Source organism: Scyliorhinus canicula, chromosome 9 (assembly GCF_902713615.1).
Source record: "Scyliorhinus canicula chromosome 9, sScyCan1.1, whole genome shotgun sequence".
NCBI lineage: Eukaryota > Metazoa > Chordata > Chondrichthyes > Carcharhiniformes > Scyliorhinidae > Scyliorhinus > Scyliorhinus canicula.
Window position 1 is genome coordinate 169,916,989 of NC_052154.1, and position 19,312 is coordinate 169,936,300.

Genomic DNA, 19,312 nt, shown 5'->3' on the forward strand with positions numbered 1-19,312 from the left:
TCACATTCAGGGATTCATCACAATTAACTGTCAGGAATTGTGTGACAGATAGCAGTTCTGTTTTCTACCACCTAATGCTTGGCTTGCTCTTAAGCTTCTTACCCCATCAATGAGACAGATCAAACCCCTTACCATGCCCGAACACTTCAGCATGCTGGGGCATGGGTGTGCCTTGACAATTTGCAAAATGAAGTATGATATTTTCTTCTTCAGCTTTTAGATGCATCTGTGCCGATCGTAAATTTTTAACATATTAAGATAATAAACTTTCAATTCCATGAATATTTGCAAAAATCACATCTAGCACTCACTGTTTTATAAGCGCTTTAGTGTAAACAAGCCATAAAATTCAACGCCACATAAAGCAATTTACATAAAACAGATTGAAAAAAAATTAGTGATGTTGCATTTAATTCAACAAAGAACTACACAATATCAGTATTTTACAAAGCAAATGAACGGTATGTACAAACTCCACAAATTAAAACAAGGTTATGTGCAAATTGAGGCTACAGTTTGAAATCATTAGCAAAGTCATGTTGTGATCTAAACTGCCTGCTAATTCATTCATGCTAATATGAAATTATGGACAATTTTAATAAGTTTCAGCCTCACAAGGAAATGCACACCTTTTGTTTTACTTCAGCTGTGCATGATCAATCGTTTGGTCCCATATGCATACGACTTAGTACATGAACTTTATAGCTTTTCTAGTGCTCTTTAAAACATTACTTGGTTAAAATTAGGTTAATTTATATCCAGCAATTCAGGGAAAAGAATTATAACCAAACTAAGCAAATATATACAATCCTTTCAAAAGTACAAATGTAATAAACATTATAAACATGCTATAAAGACACCACAGAAACATGTCACAAGCTACATAAAATTTCAAAGTCTCCAGTAAATAACAAGAAATTGTTAAAATGTGGAATAAATTCTTCAGTAGGGCAGTAACACAAACATACTTCAAAACTCCTTTTTAAAAAAAGTATCAACTGTAAAAAAAAATTAAGAAAAGGTTACTAATTTTTAGTGTGCAAAACCTTTTTAAATATCAAGGTAAGCTACTGGGGGGAAAAAACATCTGTCCATTTATATACATAATCTACAAAACTGGCATAACAGACCGGATCTTGATCGTGAATGGCCATATTGACTGTTATTGCACTCTGGTCCCTGTTTCACAGGTTTCAGTGCAAATATTCCAATGCATTTTAGAAACTCGAGTACTGCCCGGACAGATTTGTTTTTGCTTTAGATACTCATTTTCAATAAGGTACAAAATTAATGTTATTTTACAAATTATTCATTTTTGGACAGTTCTAACTTCATGCTATCCAGTATCCAGATCATTTCAGGACTAATGCGTCAAATTACTAAAAACTGCAAGCAAAACTGTGACAGTAAAGAACCATGACTACATTACAGTACATTAAGGTCTTTAGTGGCTGAAGTTTACATGGTTAAAGAGCTACGAGATTTGTTAAGTGTGCAAGTTTCTTCTGCTGAAGTTCTTGCCAGTTTCCTCTGCTGGACTATTAGTGGTTTCAACTGCTTGACTGATATAATCCTTTGATACCTTTATTATCTTGTTTATTTATTTTAGTGGCACTGGGTTTTAATCTCTTATGACTGGTGTGATCCCACCTGGTCTTAAAATGCCTCTAGTTAGGCATCTGAAATGCAGTTCTGGATCTTGTCCATCCACTGTTGCGCAACCTGTACATCTTGTGCACAGAAATTATAAACACGTCTGCTTGTCTTCAACTGCATTAAAAAGAAAAGAATTGGATGATTCAAATAAAAGCATTCAAATTATTTACATGTAAAAATGTCATTTCTTTTTCAGAAATAATGTTTTGTTTACACGCTTTTTAGAATTCCATGCAGTAATACAAATGTTACATTCTTCAAGATCGTGTAAGGCTAGGCGGGTGGGCAGAGAGGTAATGTTTAGAATGGCCAAGTATACAAAATTATTAAAATATCAAGTAACAAGTTCAAAACTTCTATGGAATTCCATGATTTAAATTCTTTATCTTATTTCTTGTTGAAATGAAAATGAAAATGAAATGAAAATCGCTTATTGTCACGAGTAGCCTTCAGTGAAGTTACTGTGAAAAGCCCCTAGTCGCCACATTCCGGCGCCTGTCCGGGGAGGCTGGTACGGGAATCGAACCGTGCTGCTGGCCTGCTTTAAAAGCCAGCGATTTAGCTCAGTGAGCTAAACCAGCCCCTGTTGTGAACGTTTCCATCTAAATCAATAACAGAGTCAATCAGAGATTAATGAAATGAAATTATCTGATTCATTGAATAAACTAACACAACATAAAAGAGACAAGAAACCTCGTGCATTTAATTGTAAGGTTAACTTAATGTTCTAAACATGGTTTCACCATGTAATTAGAGGAGGTCGCTATTTGTATAAATCGCTTGTTTCTTAGTTTACAGAACTATTCTTATTTTAAAAACAGATGTGAACACTAAAGTACATGGTGTGACTGAAGGAAAATGATAAAGTGCAAGTTTGTGTATGCTGACTAAAGATAGCTTTTGATTGTCTGTTTTTAAATTAAAGGCATTTTAGCGTGGCCAATCCACCTACTTTGCACATCTTTGGGTTGTGGGAGTGAGACCCACGCAGACACGGGGAGAATGTGCAAACGCCACACGGACAGTGATCCAGGGCCGGGGTCAGCACCATGAATGATAAACTGGTTTAACCTTTGTATTCATGCTTCAGTCCTGTAAACCACTATTAACTTAAACAAAATACTAAATAGTGTAAATTGAGGAAGTTATGTGCACCCACCAGTATGTCCGTCACATACATACAAAATGATTGAGTAATACATTGACTATTGCTGACTAAAGAAGAATCCCAATGCATGCATTCAATTTGAGTCAATCAAACACATTCAATTCCTTATTTGTTTTAGTCTTCAGTACTTTACATCATTAATTTGTGCATTATACATGAACTGTGGAAAGCAAACTCTTATTATCACGGCGAACATCGGGAATCACATGACCTCCTCAGCCAAGCTTGCAGCAAATCTAGGAGGCCATGTGACTCCCTGGCCAATGAAACCAAAGCACACAAGCTAAATGGCCGAGGGGGGCGTCTTTGAAACCCTCAGACTAAGACTGAACTGGGAGAAGAGTTGCAGTCGCATTTTAGAAGATATTGTCGGTAACATAGCTGGTAAATAGTTTCCACCTGTAAATTAATAGTTGTTGCTTCTTATCCACTGGTGTTCGCCTGAAATTCCCGTCACCACATTGGCGACGGAGGGCAAAGAGATTGGCGCTCCGATTGTTGGGACAAGTGCAGGAGGCCTTTCTGGTCTGATCCAAGCTTTCCATCACACAGCTGAAGGAGTGCCATCCAAAGATGGCATCCAAAGTGCAGTACAAAGATGTGCAGGTTAGGTGAATTGGCCATGATAAATTGCCCTTAGGGTCCAAATTGCCCTTAGTGATAGGTGGGGTTACTGGGTTAGAACATAAGAACATAAGAACTAGGAGCAGGAGTAGGCCATCTGGCCCCTCGAGCCTGCTCCACCATTCAATGAGATCATGGCTGATCTTTTGTGGACTCAGCTTCACTTTCCGGCCCGAACACCATAACCCTTTATTACCTTTATTCTTCAAAAAACTATCTATCTTTACCTTAAAAACATTTAATGAAGGAGCCTCAACTGCTTCACTGAGCAAGGAATTCCATAGATTCACAACCCTTTGGGTGAAGAAGTTCCTCCTAAACTCAGTCCTAAATCTACTTCCCTTTATTTTGAGGCTATGCCCCCTAGTTCTGCATTCACCCGCCAGTGGAAACAACCTGCCCGCATCTATCCTATCTATTCCCTTCATAATTTTATATGTTTCGATAAGATCCCCCCTCATCCTTCTAAATTCCAACGAGTACAGTCCCAGTCTATTCAACCTCTCCTCGTAATCCAACCCCTTCAGCTCTGGGATTAACCTAGTGAATCTCCTCTGCACACCCTCCAGTGCCAGTACGTCCTTTCTCAAGTAAGGAGACCAAAATTGAACACAATACTCCAGGTGTGGCTTCACTAACACCTTATACAATTGCATCATAACCTCCCTAGTCTTAAACTCCATCCCTCTAGCAATGAAGGACAAAATTCCATTTGCCTTCTTAATCACCTGTTGCACCTGTAAACCAACTTTCTGTGACTCATGCATTAGCACACCCAGGTCTCCCTGCACAGCAGCATGCTTTAATATTTTATCGTTTAAATAATAATCCCGTTTGCTGTTATTCCTACCAAAATGGATAACCTCACATTTGTCAACTTGTATTCCATCTGTCAGACCCTAGCCCATTCACTTAACCTATCCAAATCCCTCTGCAGACTTCCAGTATCCTCTGCACTTTTATCTTTACCACTCATTTTAGTGTCATCTGCAAACTTGGACACATTGCCCTTGGTCCCCAACTCCAAATCATCTATGTAAATTGTGAACAATTGTGGGCCCAACACGGATCCCTGAGGGACACCACTAGCTACTGATTGCCAACCAGAGAAACACCCATTAATCCCCACTCTTTGCTTTCTATTAATTAACCAATCCTCTATCCATGCTACTACTTTACCCTTAATGTCATGCATCTTTATCTAATGCAGCAACCTTTTGTGTGGCACTTTATCAAAGGCTTTCTGGAAATCCAGATATACCACATCCATTGGCTCCCCATTATCTACTGCACTGGTAATGTCCTCAAAAAATTCCACTAAATTAGTTAGGCACGACCTGCCCTTTATGAACCCATGCTGTGTCTGCCCAATGGGATAATTTCTATCCAGATGCCTCGCTATTTCTTCCTTGATGATAGATTCCAGCATATTCCCTACTACCGAAGTTAAGCTCACTGGCCTATAATTTCCCGCTCTCTGCCTACCTCCTTTTTTAAACAGTGGTGTCACGTTTGCTAATTTCCAGTCCACCGGGACCACCCCAGAGTCTGGTGAATTTTGGTAAATCATCACTAGTGCATCTGCAATTTCCCTAGTCATCTCTTTTAGCACTCTGGGGTACATTCCATCAGGGCCAGGAGACTTGTCTACCTTTAGCCCCATTAGCTTGCCCATCACTACCTCCTTAGTGACAACAATCCTCTCAAGGTCCTCACCTGTCATAGCCTCATTTCTATCAGTCACTGGCATGTTATTTGTGTCTTCCACTGTGAAGACCGACCCAAAAAACCTGTTCAGTTCCTCAGCCATTTCCTCATCTCATCCTCTAAAGGACCAATATTTACCTTAGCCACTCTTTTTTGTTTTGTATATTTGTAAAATCTTTTACTGTCTGTTTTCATATTCTGAGCAAGTTTACTCTCATACTCTATCTTACTCTTCTTTATAGCTTTTTTAGTAGCTTTCTGTTGCCCCCTAAAGATTTCCCAGTTCTCTAGTCTCCCACCAATCTTTGCCGCTTTATATGCTTTTTCCTTCAATTTGATACTCTCCCTTATTTCCTTAGATATCCACGGTCGATTTTCCCTCTTTCTACCGTCCTTCCTTTTTGTTGGTATAAACCTTTGCTGAGCACTGTGAAAAATCGTTTGGAAGGTTCTCCACTGTTCCACCATAAAGTCTTTGCTCCCAGTCTACCTTAGCTAGTTCTTCTCTCATCCCATTGTAATCTCCTTTGTTTAAACACAAAACACTAGTATTTGATTTTACCTTCTCACCCTCCATCTGTATTTTAAATTCCACCACATTGTGATCGCTCCTTCCGAGAGGATCCCTAACTATGAGATCATGAATCAATCCTGTCTCATTACACAGGACAAGATCTAGGACCACTTGTTCCCTCGTAGGTTCCATTACATACTGTTCTAGGAAACTATCGCGGATACATTCTATAAACTCCTCCTCATGGTTGCCTTGACCGACCTGGCTAAACCAATCGACATGTAGATTAAAATCCCCCATGATAACCGCTGTACCATTTCTACATGCATCAGTTATGGGGATAGGGTGGAGGCATGGGCTTGGGTAGGTATGGACCGGTGCAGACTCGATGGGCCGCATGGCCTCCTTCTGCATTGTAAATTCTACAATCATGCCGCTCTTTAGAAAGCTTGGGCCTTTTAGTGTGGAAGAAGATTGGGTGCAATACGTGGATGCATACGTTACTTTTTCAGTGCGAATGCCACAGAAAGAGAAAGAAGGCAGAGGATTATTTTTCTCACAGCACCCAGACCTACAGTATAAAAAGCTTGACCTACTGCAAAATCATATCGCAATCTTGCGGAATTGATTCGAGATTATCACCCAAAACCCTCTATTATGCTGCAGGGGTATAAGTTTAATTCGATGGGGAGGGGCCCAGGAGAATCTGTTGTGGTTTGCATGACCAGGTAAAGAAAGATGGTGATTGTGATTTTGGGATGTCCCTGTTAAGGGACAGGCTGGTATGTGGATAAATAACGCAGCTATCCAAAGGGTGCTCAGGAAGTGCAAAACATGTCTGTGGGTGAGGTCCACCAGTTGGAGCAAGGGGTGAAGTTTATGGTGCAAACAGGGGAAGGTTGACGAGCAGAGCAAACTGAGGTAGAGGCCGCCGTTTTAATCAGACAACAAATTTCAATGAGCGTTTCAGGTGCGGGGGGAACCAAGCTCCAGAGAAGTGCAGCTTTTGGGATGCCAAGTATTTCAGATATAGCAAAAGGCACAGATGCAGGAACAAACACCCTGTCCGGTCTGGGAAGTGAACTGAAGCCAGCATCGGTCCACAGTATGTAAAAATACCAATCACTTGAGAGAAACGTGTTGACATGGGCAAAGTGGCCTCCATAACTGACTCAATACCTTGTCAATGAAAACCCTTTGAAGATGGAAATGGACATCAGTGCTTCAGCAATCATTATAGGGGAACAAACATACCAATATTTACAAATCAGGGTCCAACTAGAGGTTGGGAAACACTGCGACCTGGCTCGCCACTTAGACAGGAGAGGTGCTTAATATCACGGTGATCACAGTGGCCCCGGTAGCTTACAGATGGCAGTCGGCTCGGTTCCCATTCATTGTTGTGTTGGGACAAGGTCCATGTTTGGTGGAGCATGGCTGGCTCTAACACATTAAATTGAACTGGATAGAAATATTTAAACTGGGTGAGTGGGACCTGTTCAAAGTCATCTGGAAGTACTTTCAGGTCTTCCAAGACAAACTAGGGATGATACATAGATACATTGAAGCTAGGAGCAGGAGGAGGTACTATGGCCCTTCGAGCCTGCTGCGCCATTCATCGCGATCATCCAACTCAATAGCTCAATTCTGTATTCTCCACAAGTGCTATATTCAGCCTCCTCTTGAATATAGTCAATGTTTTAGCATCAACTACTTCCTGTGGTAATGGATTCCACAGGCTCTTTGGGTGAAGAAATGTCTCCTCATCTCTGTCCAAAATGGTTTGCCCTGAATCCTCAGACTGTTAACCCTGGTTCTGGACACACCCATCATTGGTAACATCTTCCCTGCATCTATCCTGTCTAGTCCTGTTAGAATTTTAGAAGTCTCTATGAGATCCCCCCATTATTCTTATGAACTCCAGCGAGAATAATCCTAACCTAGTCAATCTCTCCTCATATGACAGTCCAGCCATCCCTGGAATCAATCTGGTAAACTTTTGCTGCACTCCCTCGAGAGCAAGAACATCCTTCCTCAGAAAAGGAGACTAAAACCACACACAATATTCCAGATGTGGCCGCACCAAGGCCCTGTATAATTGCAGCAACACATCGCTGCTTCTGTACTCGAAACCTCTCGCAATGAAGGCCAACATACCATTAGCCTTCTTTACCACCTGCATGCTTACCTTTAGCAACTGGTGCACAAAGTCACCCAGGTCCTGCTGCACACTGCTCTCTCCCAATTTATAACAATTCAGGTAGTAATCTGCCTTCCTGTTTTTGCTTCCAAAGTGAATAATCTCAAACTTAGCCAAATTATATTGCAGCTGCCATTGATTTGCCCACTCGCCCAACCTGTCCAGATCATGCTGTAGGATCCCTGCATCCTCGTCACAATTCACCCTCCCACCCAACTTCATATCATCTGCAAACTTTGAGATGTTACATTTGATTTCCTCTTTAAATCATTAATATATATTGTGAATAGCTGGGGTCCCAGCACCGGTCCTTGTGGTACCTCACTAGTTACTGCCTGCCAATTTGAAAAGGACACGCCAATTCCTACTCTTTGTTTCCTCTCTGCTAACCAGTTTTCTATCCGCCTCAATATACTTCCCCCAATCCGATGCGCTTAATGTTGCATAATAATCTCTTATGTGGGACTTTGTCAACGCCTTCCGAAAGTCCAAATATACCATAATGACTGGCTCCCCCTTGTCAACTGTACTGGTTACATCTTCAAAGAATTCCAAAAGATTTGTCAAGCATGATTTTCCCTTCATAAATCCATGCTGACTCTAACTGATCCTACCACTGCTTTCTAAATGTTCCACTATAAAGTCCTTGATAATGAATTCAAGCATTTTCCCCACTACCAATGTTAGGCTTACTGGTCTATAATTCCCTGCTTTCTCTCTACCTCCCTTTTTGAATATTGGAGTGACATGAGCTACCCTCCAATCTGCAGGGACTATTCCAGAATCTATAGAATTGCGGAAGATGACCACCAATGTATCCAATATTTCCAGAGTCACCTCCTTAAGGATGCAGAATATCAGGCCCTGGGGATTTATCCGTCTTCAATCCCATCAATTTTACCAGCACCATTTCTCTACCAATATTGATCTCCCTCAGTTCTTCCCTCTCACTAAATTTTTCGTTCGCCAACATTTCTGATATCTGATTTGTGTCCTCTTTTGTGAAGACAGAACCAAAGTATGTATTCAATTGTTCCTTATTATGCATTCCCCTGTTTCTGTCTGTAGGGGGCCTATCTAAAATGAAGATGCTGGCATGGAGCTACATATGATGGCCTAGCATCGGCACTGATATGATGACCGGTTGAGCAGTGCGACCAGTGTCAAGGACAACGGAACTTGCCTGCTGTTGCCCCTCTGCACCCATGGGAGTGGTCTGGGTGTACATCGACTTTGTGGGTCTTTTCAGGGGGATGATATTATTTTTATTGGTGGGACATCAACTCAAATTGGATTGATGCATACTGAATAAAGTCCACAACCCCATGGATACCAAAATTTCATGAGTTTTAATTTCATTTGAGACCATCCCGCACTCAACAACTAGCAATGCCTCGCCGGAACCACTAATAGAGCACTGATATGGCGGCAAGTTTAGAGTTTAAGCAAGATCTTCAAAAAAGAAACCAGGATTCTTCAAAGACAGAGAACATTAAAAGTAAATGAGCCAGTTTTCATAAAAAAACTTTAGAAGCTGGCCGAGCTAGGTCTCGGGGATTGTTGTGGCTAAGACAGGCCTAATATCATATTGGTGCAGACCCAGGTAAGATGCTGCGAAAACATTTAGATCATCATTTGAGAAAATAGCCTCTCCTGGAGCAAGTAGCATAATCAATACCCGGCTTGCCCACCGTTAATACCAATCTAGACATCAAAGAGACCAAGCAGGCCACTAGGAGAAGCAGCGGCCGAGGAGCTACCTGTACCCAAGAATTAATATGAGCGGCCGGCCCGAGCAAGACAACTCCAGAGAAAAAAATCTAATTGTTCTCAATGTATCCGGAGAACCCCCACTACACTGGGTTATTGAGATCGAGATCTTTCAGTACTAGGAGGTACCAGAGGACTTGAAGGGTGTTTCGGGCGAACACCAGGGACCGAGGTCTCGGAAGCCACATGACTCCCTGGCCACTGAGACATAAACGTGTGCAAGTTAATGGACCCAGGGGGTCTTCAAAACTCTCAGACTAGGTCTGATCTGGAAGAAGCGTTGGAGTCACTGTATGGAAGGTATAGTTGGTAAAATAGCTTATAGTTTCCACCTGTAAATAAACAGTTGTTGCTTTTTATCCGCTGGGGTCGGCTGAAGCTCCCGTTACTACACCGAATCCCTACAGTGCTGAAGGACAACATTCGATCCATCGAGTCTGCACCGACCTTCTGAAAGAACACCCTCCCGAGGCCCACCCCCTGTAAACCCATCGCCCCACCTAACCATTTGCCATTAAGGGCCAATTTAGCATGGCCAATCCACCTAAACTGCACATCTTTGGACTGTGGGAGGAAACTGGAGCACCCGGAAGAAACCCACACACACAAGAGGAGAATATGCAAACTTCACACCGACAGTTACCAGAGACCGGAATTGAACCCGGGTCCCTGGTGCTGTGAGGCAGCAGTCCCTGTGTGTCGCCTACACTCAAACTCATATACAATCAGAAGTGGATATAATGGAAATTGTGTGCTTTCTCCGCAAATAGTTACCTTGAAATACTTTGCTCAAAAAGTCCAAATTCTTATTACTAAACTAGCTAAGAACTTGAAATAATCAATGTAAAAGGAACTTCAATGAAATCCAACTACAGGGAAAACATCAACTAATTCTTACTCCCAACAGTCAAAAACAATATGAAACTGCTGAACTATCTGCAGATGGACTTCCAGTTGGCTTTGCAACAAAATTTGACGTTGCATCATTTGTACAGTGTTGCTTATTGGTCAGAAGAAAGTCCTCAAACTTTACGATAATACCGGAATGTGGCGACTAGGGGCTTTTCACAGTAACTTAATTGAAGCCTACTCGTGACAATAAGCGATTTTCATTTCATTTCCTCAATTCATGTTCTGGGATCCAAGTCATTAACTAATAATTACTAAATGAGAAAAGGTTAATGATCTACACTACTATGCTTTCGACATATTTATGACTAAACTTCCTGAAGTGTAAGCCATGGATTGTTCAGTATTTGGAGATGCACACTGTTTACTCTCACTGTTTACTTATATGGCTTTCAGCTGTGCATAGTAGATAAGTGATGTAATTTATTTTTCGCAGCAGCAAAGTGTTATGCACCCTTGAGGGATTTCAGCCATGGATGTTATGCTGATGAAGTAATCAAATTCTGTTTTAGCTGCAAAGAGATATTTAATGAATTTTTGTTGAATTTAATGTCATGGTAGCTTTTAGCATTTAATGCCATGGAAGCTTTTAGCAATGTGTTTTACAGATGATTGAAATCCATGGCCATAGTTTACTCCAGAACACAGCCACACCACACAGGACACAGGCAGAGGAAGAAGCGTGCATTACTGAAAAACAGCAGCTTAGGGGATACCGAGTGGGCACAACGACCAAAACAAGGCAGAAACTGGTCCTGTTTAACTGGTATCTATGGAGATAAGGAAGAATGAACCAAATGCTAACCAAGTTTCTGTGGAGGAGGATGATGACCGGTTGAGCAGTGCGAGTAAACTATGGCCATGGATTTCAATCATCTGTAAAACACATTGCTAAAAGCTTCCATGGCATTAAATGCTAAAAGCTACCATGACATTAAATTCTCCAATTCAACAAAAATTCATTAAATAAAGGTTATGGGGAAATAGAAAGATTGTAGTCTAAAGCCATTTGATAATCAAGTGGGTAGAGGGTATACTCTACAGTCACGATCAAAAGTCAAAGAGGGTGAGTTTCCTACTCAATAAGAGTATTCTGAAGCAATTGTTAAAGGAGGGGCAAGAGTCAGATGGTGCAGTTCATGTCAGAACGAACAAAATAGAGAAGATCAACAGGTCCTGCTGAGGGAGTATCAGGCTAAATTAAAAGCAGCACCTTGATGGTGGTAATCTCCAGATTACCACCCATGTCACATGCTAATTGGCATAGGAATAAACAAATCAGGAAATTAAATGTGTGACAGAAAGATTGGTGTGGAAAGGAAGAGCTCTAATTAATGGGACAGGCTGCACCAGCGCTGGCTTTGGACCAAGGCCCTTGCAATAAGCCTAAATGGGACTCTACAATGGACTTTAAACTAGTAAAGGCCAATTGGGGAGGGGTGATGCTGAGGGGGAGATGGTTCAGATGGGCCTCAGAAGGAGGCCGAGATGGATCATCTACTCGGCACTTCTGACAGAAGATGGTTAGAAATACCTCATCATTTGCACCGATGTGCTGGGTTCACCCATCATTCAGGATGGGGATATTTGTGGACCCTTCTCCTCCAGTTAGTTGCTCGATTGCTGTTATAATTCACGACTGGATGTGGAAGATCTGCAGAGCTTTACTTTGATCTGATCCTTTAGTGTGGGCTTAACTCTAACACATGCTGCATCATTCCTCTGTTTGGCACGCAAGTAGTCCTGTGCTGTAGCTTTACCAGGTTGCTTGTGATGCTCCTGGCATACTTTACTGCACTCTTCATTGAGCCAGTATTGATCCCTTGGCTTGACGGTAATGGCAGAGTGAGGAAGATACTGGGCCATGAGGCTACAGATTGTGGCTGATGGCCCACCAGCACCTCACGAAGGCCCAGTTTTGAGATGCCAGATCTGTTCTAAATGCAACTGTTCTTTTCACTTTGTAGTGGTTTGGTGCAATTGAACGAGTAGCTCTGCCACTTCAGAGGACATTTATGAGTCAACAACTTTGCTGTGGGTCTGGAGTTATGTGTAGGCCAGAGCAGGTAATGATGTCAGATTTCCTTCTCTGAAGGACATTAGTGAACTAGATTTTACAACAATCGACAAAGTTTCAACCAGCTTTTAATTCCAACATTAGTAATCAAATTCAAATTTCACCAACTGCTGCACTGTTTTGAATTTGTGACACCAGATCATTAGCCTGGACCTCTGGATCACTAGCCCAGTGACAGTACCACTGCTTCTCCAGCTTTATAAATAACAAAAGGAGAAGTGAATTCAGGATTGGGCCACTAAGGAATGAGCATGATAAACTCATAGGAAATGATTCTGAAAATGGCTGAGATACCAATTAGATAACTTTTGTATCAAATCCTCTGAAAGGATTGAAAAAAAGGAATTCCAAAAATTAGGATAGAAAAATTGAGATTAAAAAACAAACTAACCAAACCTGAGGGCAAAAATTATTTAGCATGACCTTCTCAGAGCATGGTCACGTTGGACCAATCTTATTGAATTATTTGGAGCAATAACAAACAGTAGACAAGGTGGAGTTGATGAGATACAGGCATTTACAAGAGACACGTGGCAGTCCATGTTCTGCAATACCTGGACAATCGTCAGGCTTAGGATGTTAAGTGGCAAGTAACACTCGTGCAATACAAGTTCCAAGCAATTACCATCTCCAACAAGAAAGAATTTAATCATCTCGCCTTGACATTCGATGGCATTACTAGTGCTGAATCCCCCACTATCAACATCCTGGTAGTTACCATCAACGTGAACTGAACTGTTCTTTTACTAAATGCTGTGCAGAGTAACTCACTTCCTCACTCTCAAAACCTGTCCACCATCTAAAAGACACAAGTCAGGAGTGTGATGGAATACTCTTCACTTGCCTGGATGAGCACAGCCCCAACACTCAAGAAGCTTGACACCATCCAGAACAAACCAGCCCACTTAATTGGCACCCCAGCCACCACCTTAAACTTTCACTCCTTCCGCCGCCAATGCACAGTGGCAGCAGTGTGTGCCATCTACAAGATGCACTGCAGCAGCTCACTAAGGCTCCTTCAACAACACCTTTCAAACTTTTACCATCTGGAAGGAGAAGGGCAGCAGATGCATGGGAACACCATCATCCGCCAGCTATCCACTAAGCCACACTGCATTCTGACTTCGAAGTATATCGCTGTTCTTTCACTGTCACTGGATCAAAATTCTGGAATTTGTTCTCTAATAGCACTAAGGGGAGCACGGTGGCACACTGGTTAGCAGGGACCCAGGATCGATTCCAGCCTTGGGAGTCTGTCTGTGTGGTGTTCGCACGTTCTCCTCGTGTGAGCGTGGGTTTCCTCTGGGTGCTCCGGTTTCCTCCAACAGTCCAAAGATGTGCAGGTTAGGTGGATTGGCCATGCTGAAATGCCTCTTGGTGTCCAAAGACGTGTGGTTTGGGTGAATTGCCCATGAGTCAATGCACAGGGTCGCAGGTGGCCTGGGTAGGGTGCTCTTTTGAGCGGTCGGTGTAGACTCAATCGTCTGAATGGCCACCCTCTGCACTGTAGGGATTCTCTGGAACAGCACTGTGGCGTTACCTACACCACAGGCTCCTCAGCGGTTCAAGAAGGTAACTCACTGCCATCTTCTAAAGGGCAACTAGGGATGGACAATAAATATTAGCCTGGCGAGTGATGCCCAAATCCCGTGAAGTAATCAATACAAAGAAAGACAAGGGATGTGATGTCAGGTGCCAGGTTGCAGGAATGGGCTGAAATATGGTAACAAAGGGTAGAAATTACAGAGATATCTCTGTTATTAATTAAGTGTTTGGACTCAGACATTGGTGGTATGAATATTTGTGGTTGATACCAAACTGGACTGCACCAAAATGCAAGAATATACAAAAACGAAATACTGCAGATGCTGGAAATCTGAAACAACAATGCAAAACGCTGAAGTATTCAGCAGGTCAGGCAGCATCGATGGACGGAAGCAAAGTTAAAGTTTCAGGTCAATGAACTATCATCAGTAACCAGTTCAGAATGGGTTTCAGATTAAGTCAGTCCAAACAAATTGCTATTAAATTGCTAAAGGGAAATCCTGCCTAATCCCTGACCAGAAATTCCTCCTTTCAGAGACAAGATGATATATCATTATATGCTAAAGTTCTTATGTTTACACTTCTAACACTAATAAGCGAGGATATTTGACCAAATGGCTCTTTCTAGTTCCAGGAAGATGGTCATATGCCATTTTTGCTGTTGCAAATTCTGGTCTTGCAAGTGGTATCACAATTAGGAGGATAAAAACTTACATCAAAGAATGCTCTCTCGTTTGAATGCTTCGGTGCACCGATTGTTGATGATGCTGGAATAACCGACTCAACCTCAGCCAGGTCTATGAAACCTCTGGGGTTTGTATCTTCACCAGTGTCATAGTACCGTAACTAGAAGATAAGGTGCTTGAATCAGTTATACCAAGAGTTAAGTTCAAGAATGATCCCTGGAGAAGTGACATATACAATGGCACATCTGCAGCTCATGTAAAATAAAACCCGGAATCCATTTTAAATGCATAATTTTCAGTTTATAGATATGAATGATTAAGATGTTCTTGTGCATCCATTTGCTCAAATTGTATTCACATCAAGTGTTAACATGCTGAATAGAAATCTGACTGTACCTGGTGTTTAGTTACATCTAGAACAAACCATCGAGGTTTCCACCCTTTTAGCAAAGCACCTCTCTTGTAAAGCACACCTTCAAATGATCTACCAAAATGGAATAAAAATGACTTAAGGATTACAGAAATTTGATTGTGTTTTTTAAACAAGGTTGCAGTCGAAAAAGCGTTTCAATGTTTCCAAAGTCAATAAACATACTTAAAATCAGCTTCCCTTTTGTTCAAGATTTTATACTTTGTATCTATCAGAGACTATTGAATATCTAAAGAACAGAGATATTTAAAACTTTATACATTAGATTCAGAGAGTTTAACATTAACTGAACTATTCTAATCCATTTTTAGAATGAAAGCTTTAAAATAAGTTGGTGAATACATTTTGGGGATGGTACACATTGCAGGGAAGAGGAAAACATCAATAATTTAGAAAGTAATCATACCTGTTCTCTACATCCTTTGAAGAAAACTGATTATACAGAGTTGCTGCTCTCCTTGTGTTTACTCCATTAGACGGTGATGTAGTGGTGCTCTGATCATTCTCACCAATCCCATTGTCTGCTAAATGTAGCATTGACCTTCTTTGAAAGGACTGCATATTAGAAGCCATAAGCGATGAGGCTGCTCTCTGTTACAACAGAAGCAAAGACTGAACTTAAAAACAAAAATCAACAATTCTTTCTGGACAATACCTGTCAGCCTATTGCCAATTTGCTATTTGATCCATCACAAATTCATTTTTACAGAAATGAACAAAGATGCACTAATGCGTTTAAGTAATCCCTGATCAGTTAGATATTTTACTTTCCCCATTTCCGTCTTCCCTTGTACCACATCAAAATTGTTTGCTATCAGGTAGATTACAACCAATGCACATTAGCTAATGCTGCTGAATTCAAAATAAGGTTCTACAAGATGTTCTGGAAACAATCGTGGATAACTTACTCAGGGAAAAATTACAAAAATTAAAGACAAATAAAATGCCATGCATGCCAAGATAAGAAAAATGGAAAAGTTGACAACTCCAAAAAAGCTGATGGGCCAACTTTGTTGGAGGCGTCTTACAATAAGTGCTGTTACACAATAAGATAGTAAGATTTAAGAATCAAGGATGAAACAGAGAACAGAAGTGAATTAAATTTAAGTCAGGTACAAACCAAAAAATTAAAGGAAAGAGAAAGGTTGGATTTAGAGAGTCAGAAAATAAGTTTTTTAAATTTTAAAATATTTTAAATCTCTGAAAAATTTACTGTTCAAATTACTCCCTTTCAACTAGAAAGACTGACTGGCTTTGTTAAAACTTAAACTCTTAATTATGGGCCCAAACACATTGTGCTCAGTTTAACGGGCAATTGACAAACAAATCAGGCTAAATCGCTGGCTTTTAAAGCAGACCAAGCAGGCCAGCGGCACGGTTCGATTCCTGTACCAGCCTCCCCGGACAGGCGCCGGAATGTGGCGACTAGGGGCTTTTCACAGTAACTTCATTGACGCCTACTCGTGACAATAAGCGATTTTCATTTTTTCAATTGCAGCAAATCAACCAGCATGTTTTGGACATTTACAATTCTCAGCATTTCTCTTATTCCCTTAAGCTTGCTGACTGATTTGTGCATTAACAATTGCATAGTTGCCTTTTGCACAAAAAATTTGGAACATAAGAAATAGGAGTTTTCCTTCATTCAATGAAATCACGGCTGATTTATGTTTTAACTTTATATACCCACCGTTGTGGGTATCCCTTGATACTTTAACAACCTCTGTTTTAAATTACAAATTGACTCAGCATCAAATGCCATTTTAAAATGAAATTTCCAAGCTTCTTCCACTCATGCACGTAGAACTGCTTCCTAACTTCACTCCTGAAAAGCCTGGCTCTAATTTTTAGACCATGTTCCCTCATCCTAGATTTCCCAGTTGGTGAACATAGTTTATCTATCCTATTAGTTCCCAGAGGTTATTTGGAAATTTACCAAATCACCCCTTAATCTTTTAAATTCCAGGGATATATCTTAGTTCATGTAATTTCTCCTAGTTATTTAACCTATGGAATCCAGGTATTATTTTAACAAATTTACATTGAAGTCCACGCAATGCAATACATCCTTTTGAAGATGTGGTGCCTCGAACTGTCAGAGTAGTCTACTTGGAGTCTAATCAGGGATTTATATAGCTGCACATAACGTCTAACCTCTTGTATTCTGGTCCTCAAGAAATAAAGGCTAGCATTCTACTAGAATTTCTGATTATCTCTTGTATTTTGACTTTCCTTTTTTCCCGCTCTTCCATCTTCACTCCTTTCTCCTGTTTCTTTCTGCAACACATTTTCCCCTTTCGCCTGTCACTGTTGATCTGCTGTATGAGGACACTGCAGAAAATGGTGAATTGCTGGTGACTGAAGTGATCATTGAACAAGTGGAGGCAGGACATGGTTTGATGAGGTGCATTATGACTGATGCAAAGGCCAAGTAGCTACAAACTTTCTTGTGGATCAGAAGAAGCTGATCAAATATAAATGCCTGTCGTGTCTTGAAAATTGCATTGTGCATTTATGTCCACTTAAGGCTACCATACGTATATAGCAGCGGCGGGGGGGGGGGGGTCTGGAAAAGGAAATAAAGGAATCCATGTTTTAATGATGCATGCAGTTCTGATTCCAAATGATCCCTACTGTATATCTCATTGTTCCTTTCTAAGAACTTTACAATGGCAATACCTCAGACATGAAATTTTTGGAAGGTGTCTACTTTCTGCAGACAGCACTATAAACTACACATAAGAGGTGGATACTCCAGCTCTGGATTAGCAGAAGGAAAGCCTACACAGTCTACATACACACCACACACAGAGGTTGCCAAAATAACAATCCAATCAAAAAAATTCTTGGATGATTGCAGAGAAGTGTTTCTTTGAAAGGAAAGTGACTCCATTCCTTGGTCTCACGCTATCACTGAATTGTTGATTGATATGGCCCAATCTACCACCTTTGATGTGCATTTGGTGTCACCATTAATATTCACCGTTGGCAAAAGTGGATGTGATATTTCAAAGTCGTGATAATAGGTTTTGCAATCACATGACAGGAGAAAAAAGGCCTTACTTCCCCACTATGAAGGTGAAGGATTGGAAGATGCTTTTGAGACAGTTACACCTGAGCAAGATGACTATGACTCAGCAAAAATACACTAACAGTTCACGCATAGGAAATATACAGTGGTCCAAATCTTCTGATCAGCGACGATGCTGCATGCACAGCTGCTGCCTGCAGAGACCAATGCGTGTTTACATTTTTGAAAGTGGAATCTTTCAATCCCTGCTGCAAACGGAGAATCCCGCTGCCGGATGGGATGTGTTGCTCAGGAAAACGTGGCTGGCGGACTCGAGAACCCCGCTCATAGTGAAAGAGGAGGTAATAGAGACTTGATGGGCTAGAAATTTATAAAAATGTGATATTATAAAGGCTAGCTGTACTTAAAAGTTGCTAATTCACAAAGAATGAATGATACTTCCAAGGATACTGAGGGAAGTGAGGGTGGAAATTGTGGAGGCATCGGTCATAACTTCACGATCTTTCTTCGAAACAGGGGTGATGGCAGAAGACTGGAGGATTACAAATGTTACAATCTTGTTCAAAAATGATGCAAGGATATGCCCAGCAATTACAGTCTAATCTGTTTAATTTTAGTAATGGGAAAGCTATTAAAAATGAGAATTAAGCAGAAAATTAACAATCATTTGGTCAAATGTCGATTAATTCAGGAAACCCAGATGAGGAAAAATTGTGTTTAACTAACTTAATTTGAGTTTTTTAGATGAGGTAAAATGTGGGTAGTGCGGTTAATGTGGTCTACATGGACTTCCAAAAGACATTTAATAAAGTATCACATAACAGGCTTATCAGCAAAGTTGAATAAAAAGGAAAGTGGCAGCAAGGATATGAAATAACAGAAAATGCTGGATAAACTCAGCAGGTCTGGCAGTATCTGTGTAGAGAGAAACGGAGTTAACATTTCTAGTCCATATGATTCTTCTCCAGAACTGAAGAGGGCTAGAAATGTAATGA

At 40.9% G+C, this 19,312-nt stretch overlaps 1 protein-coding gene across 3 annotated transcripts in view; it reads right to left on the reverse strand.

The window, feature by feature from the left end:
• Window positions 1–383: 383 nt before the first annotated feature.
• Window positions 384–19,312, reverse strand: part of sbf2 (SET binding factor 2) — a 725,521-nt gene continuing 706,592 nt past the window's right edge. For all 3 annotated transcript variants that reach the window (XM_038808179.1, XM_038808177.1, XM_038808178.1), the window contains 4 exons: window positions 15,693–15,877; window positions 15,253–15,340; window positions 14,885–15,016; window positions 384–1,770 (listed from right to left, as the gene is read on the reverse strand). In XM_038808179.1, the coding sequence (XP_038664107.1) occupies window positions 1,672–1,770; window positions 14,885–15,016; window positions 15,253–15,340; window positions 15,693–15,877 (504 nt within the window). In that variant the 3' untranslated portion in view covers window positions 384–1,671. The remainder of the gene's footprint in view (window positions 1,771–14,884; window positions 15,017–15,252; window positions 15,341–15,692; window positions 15,878–19,312) is intronic.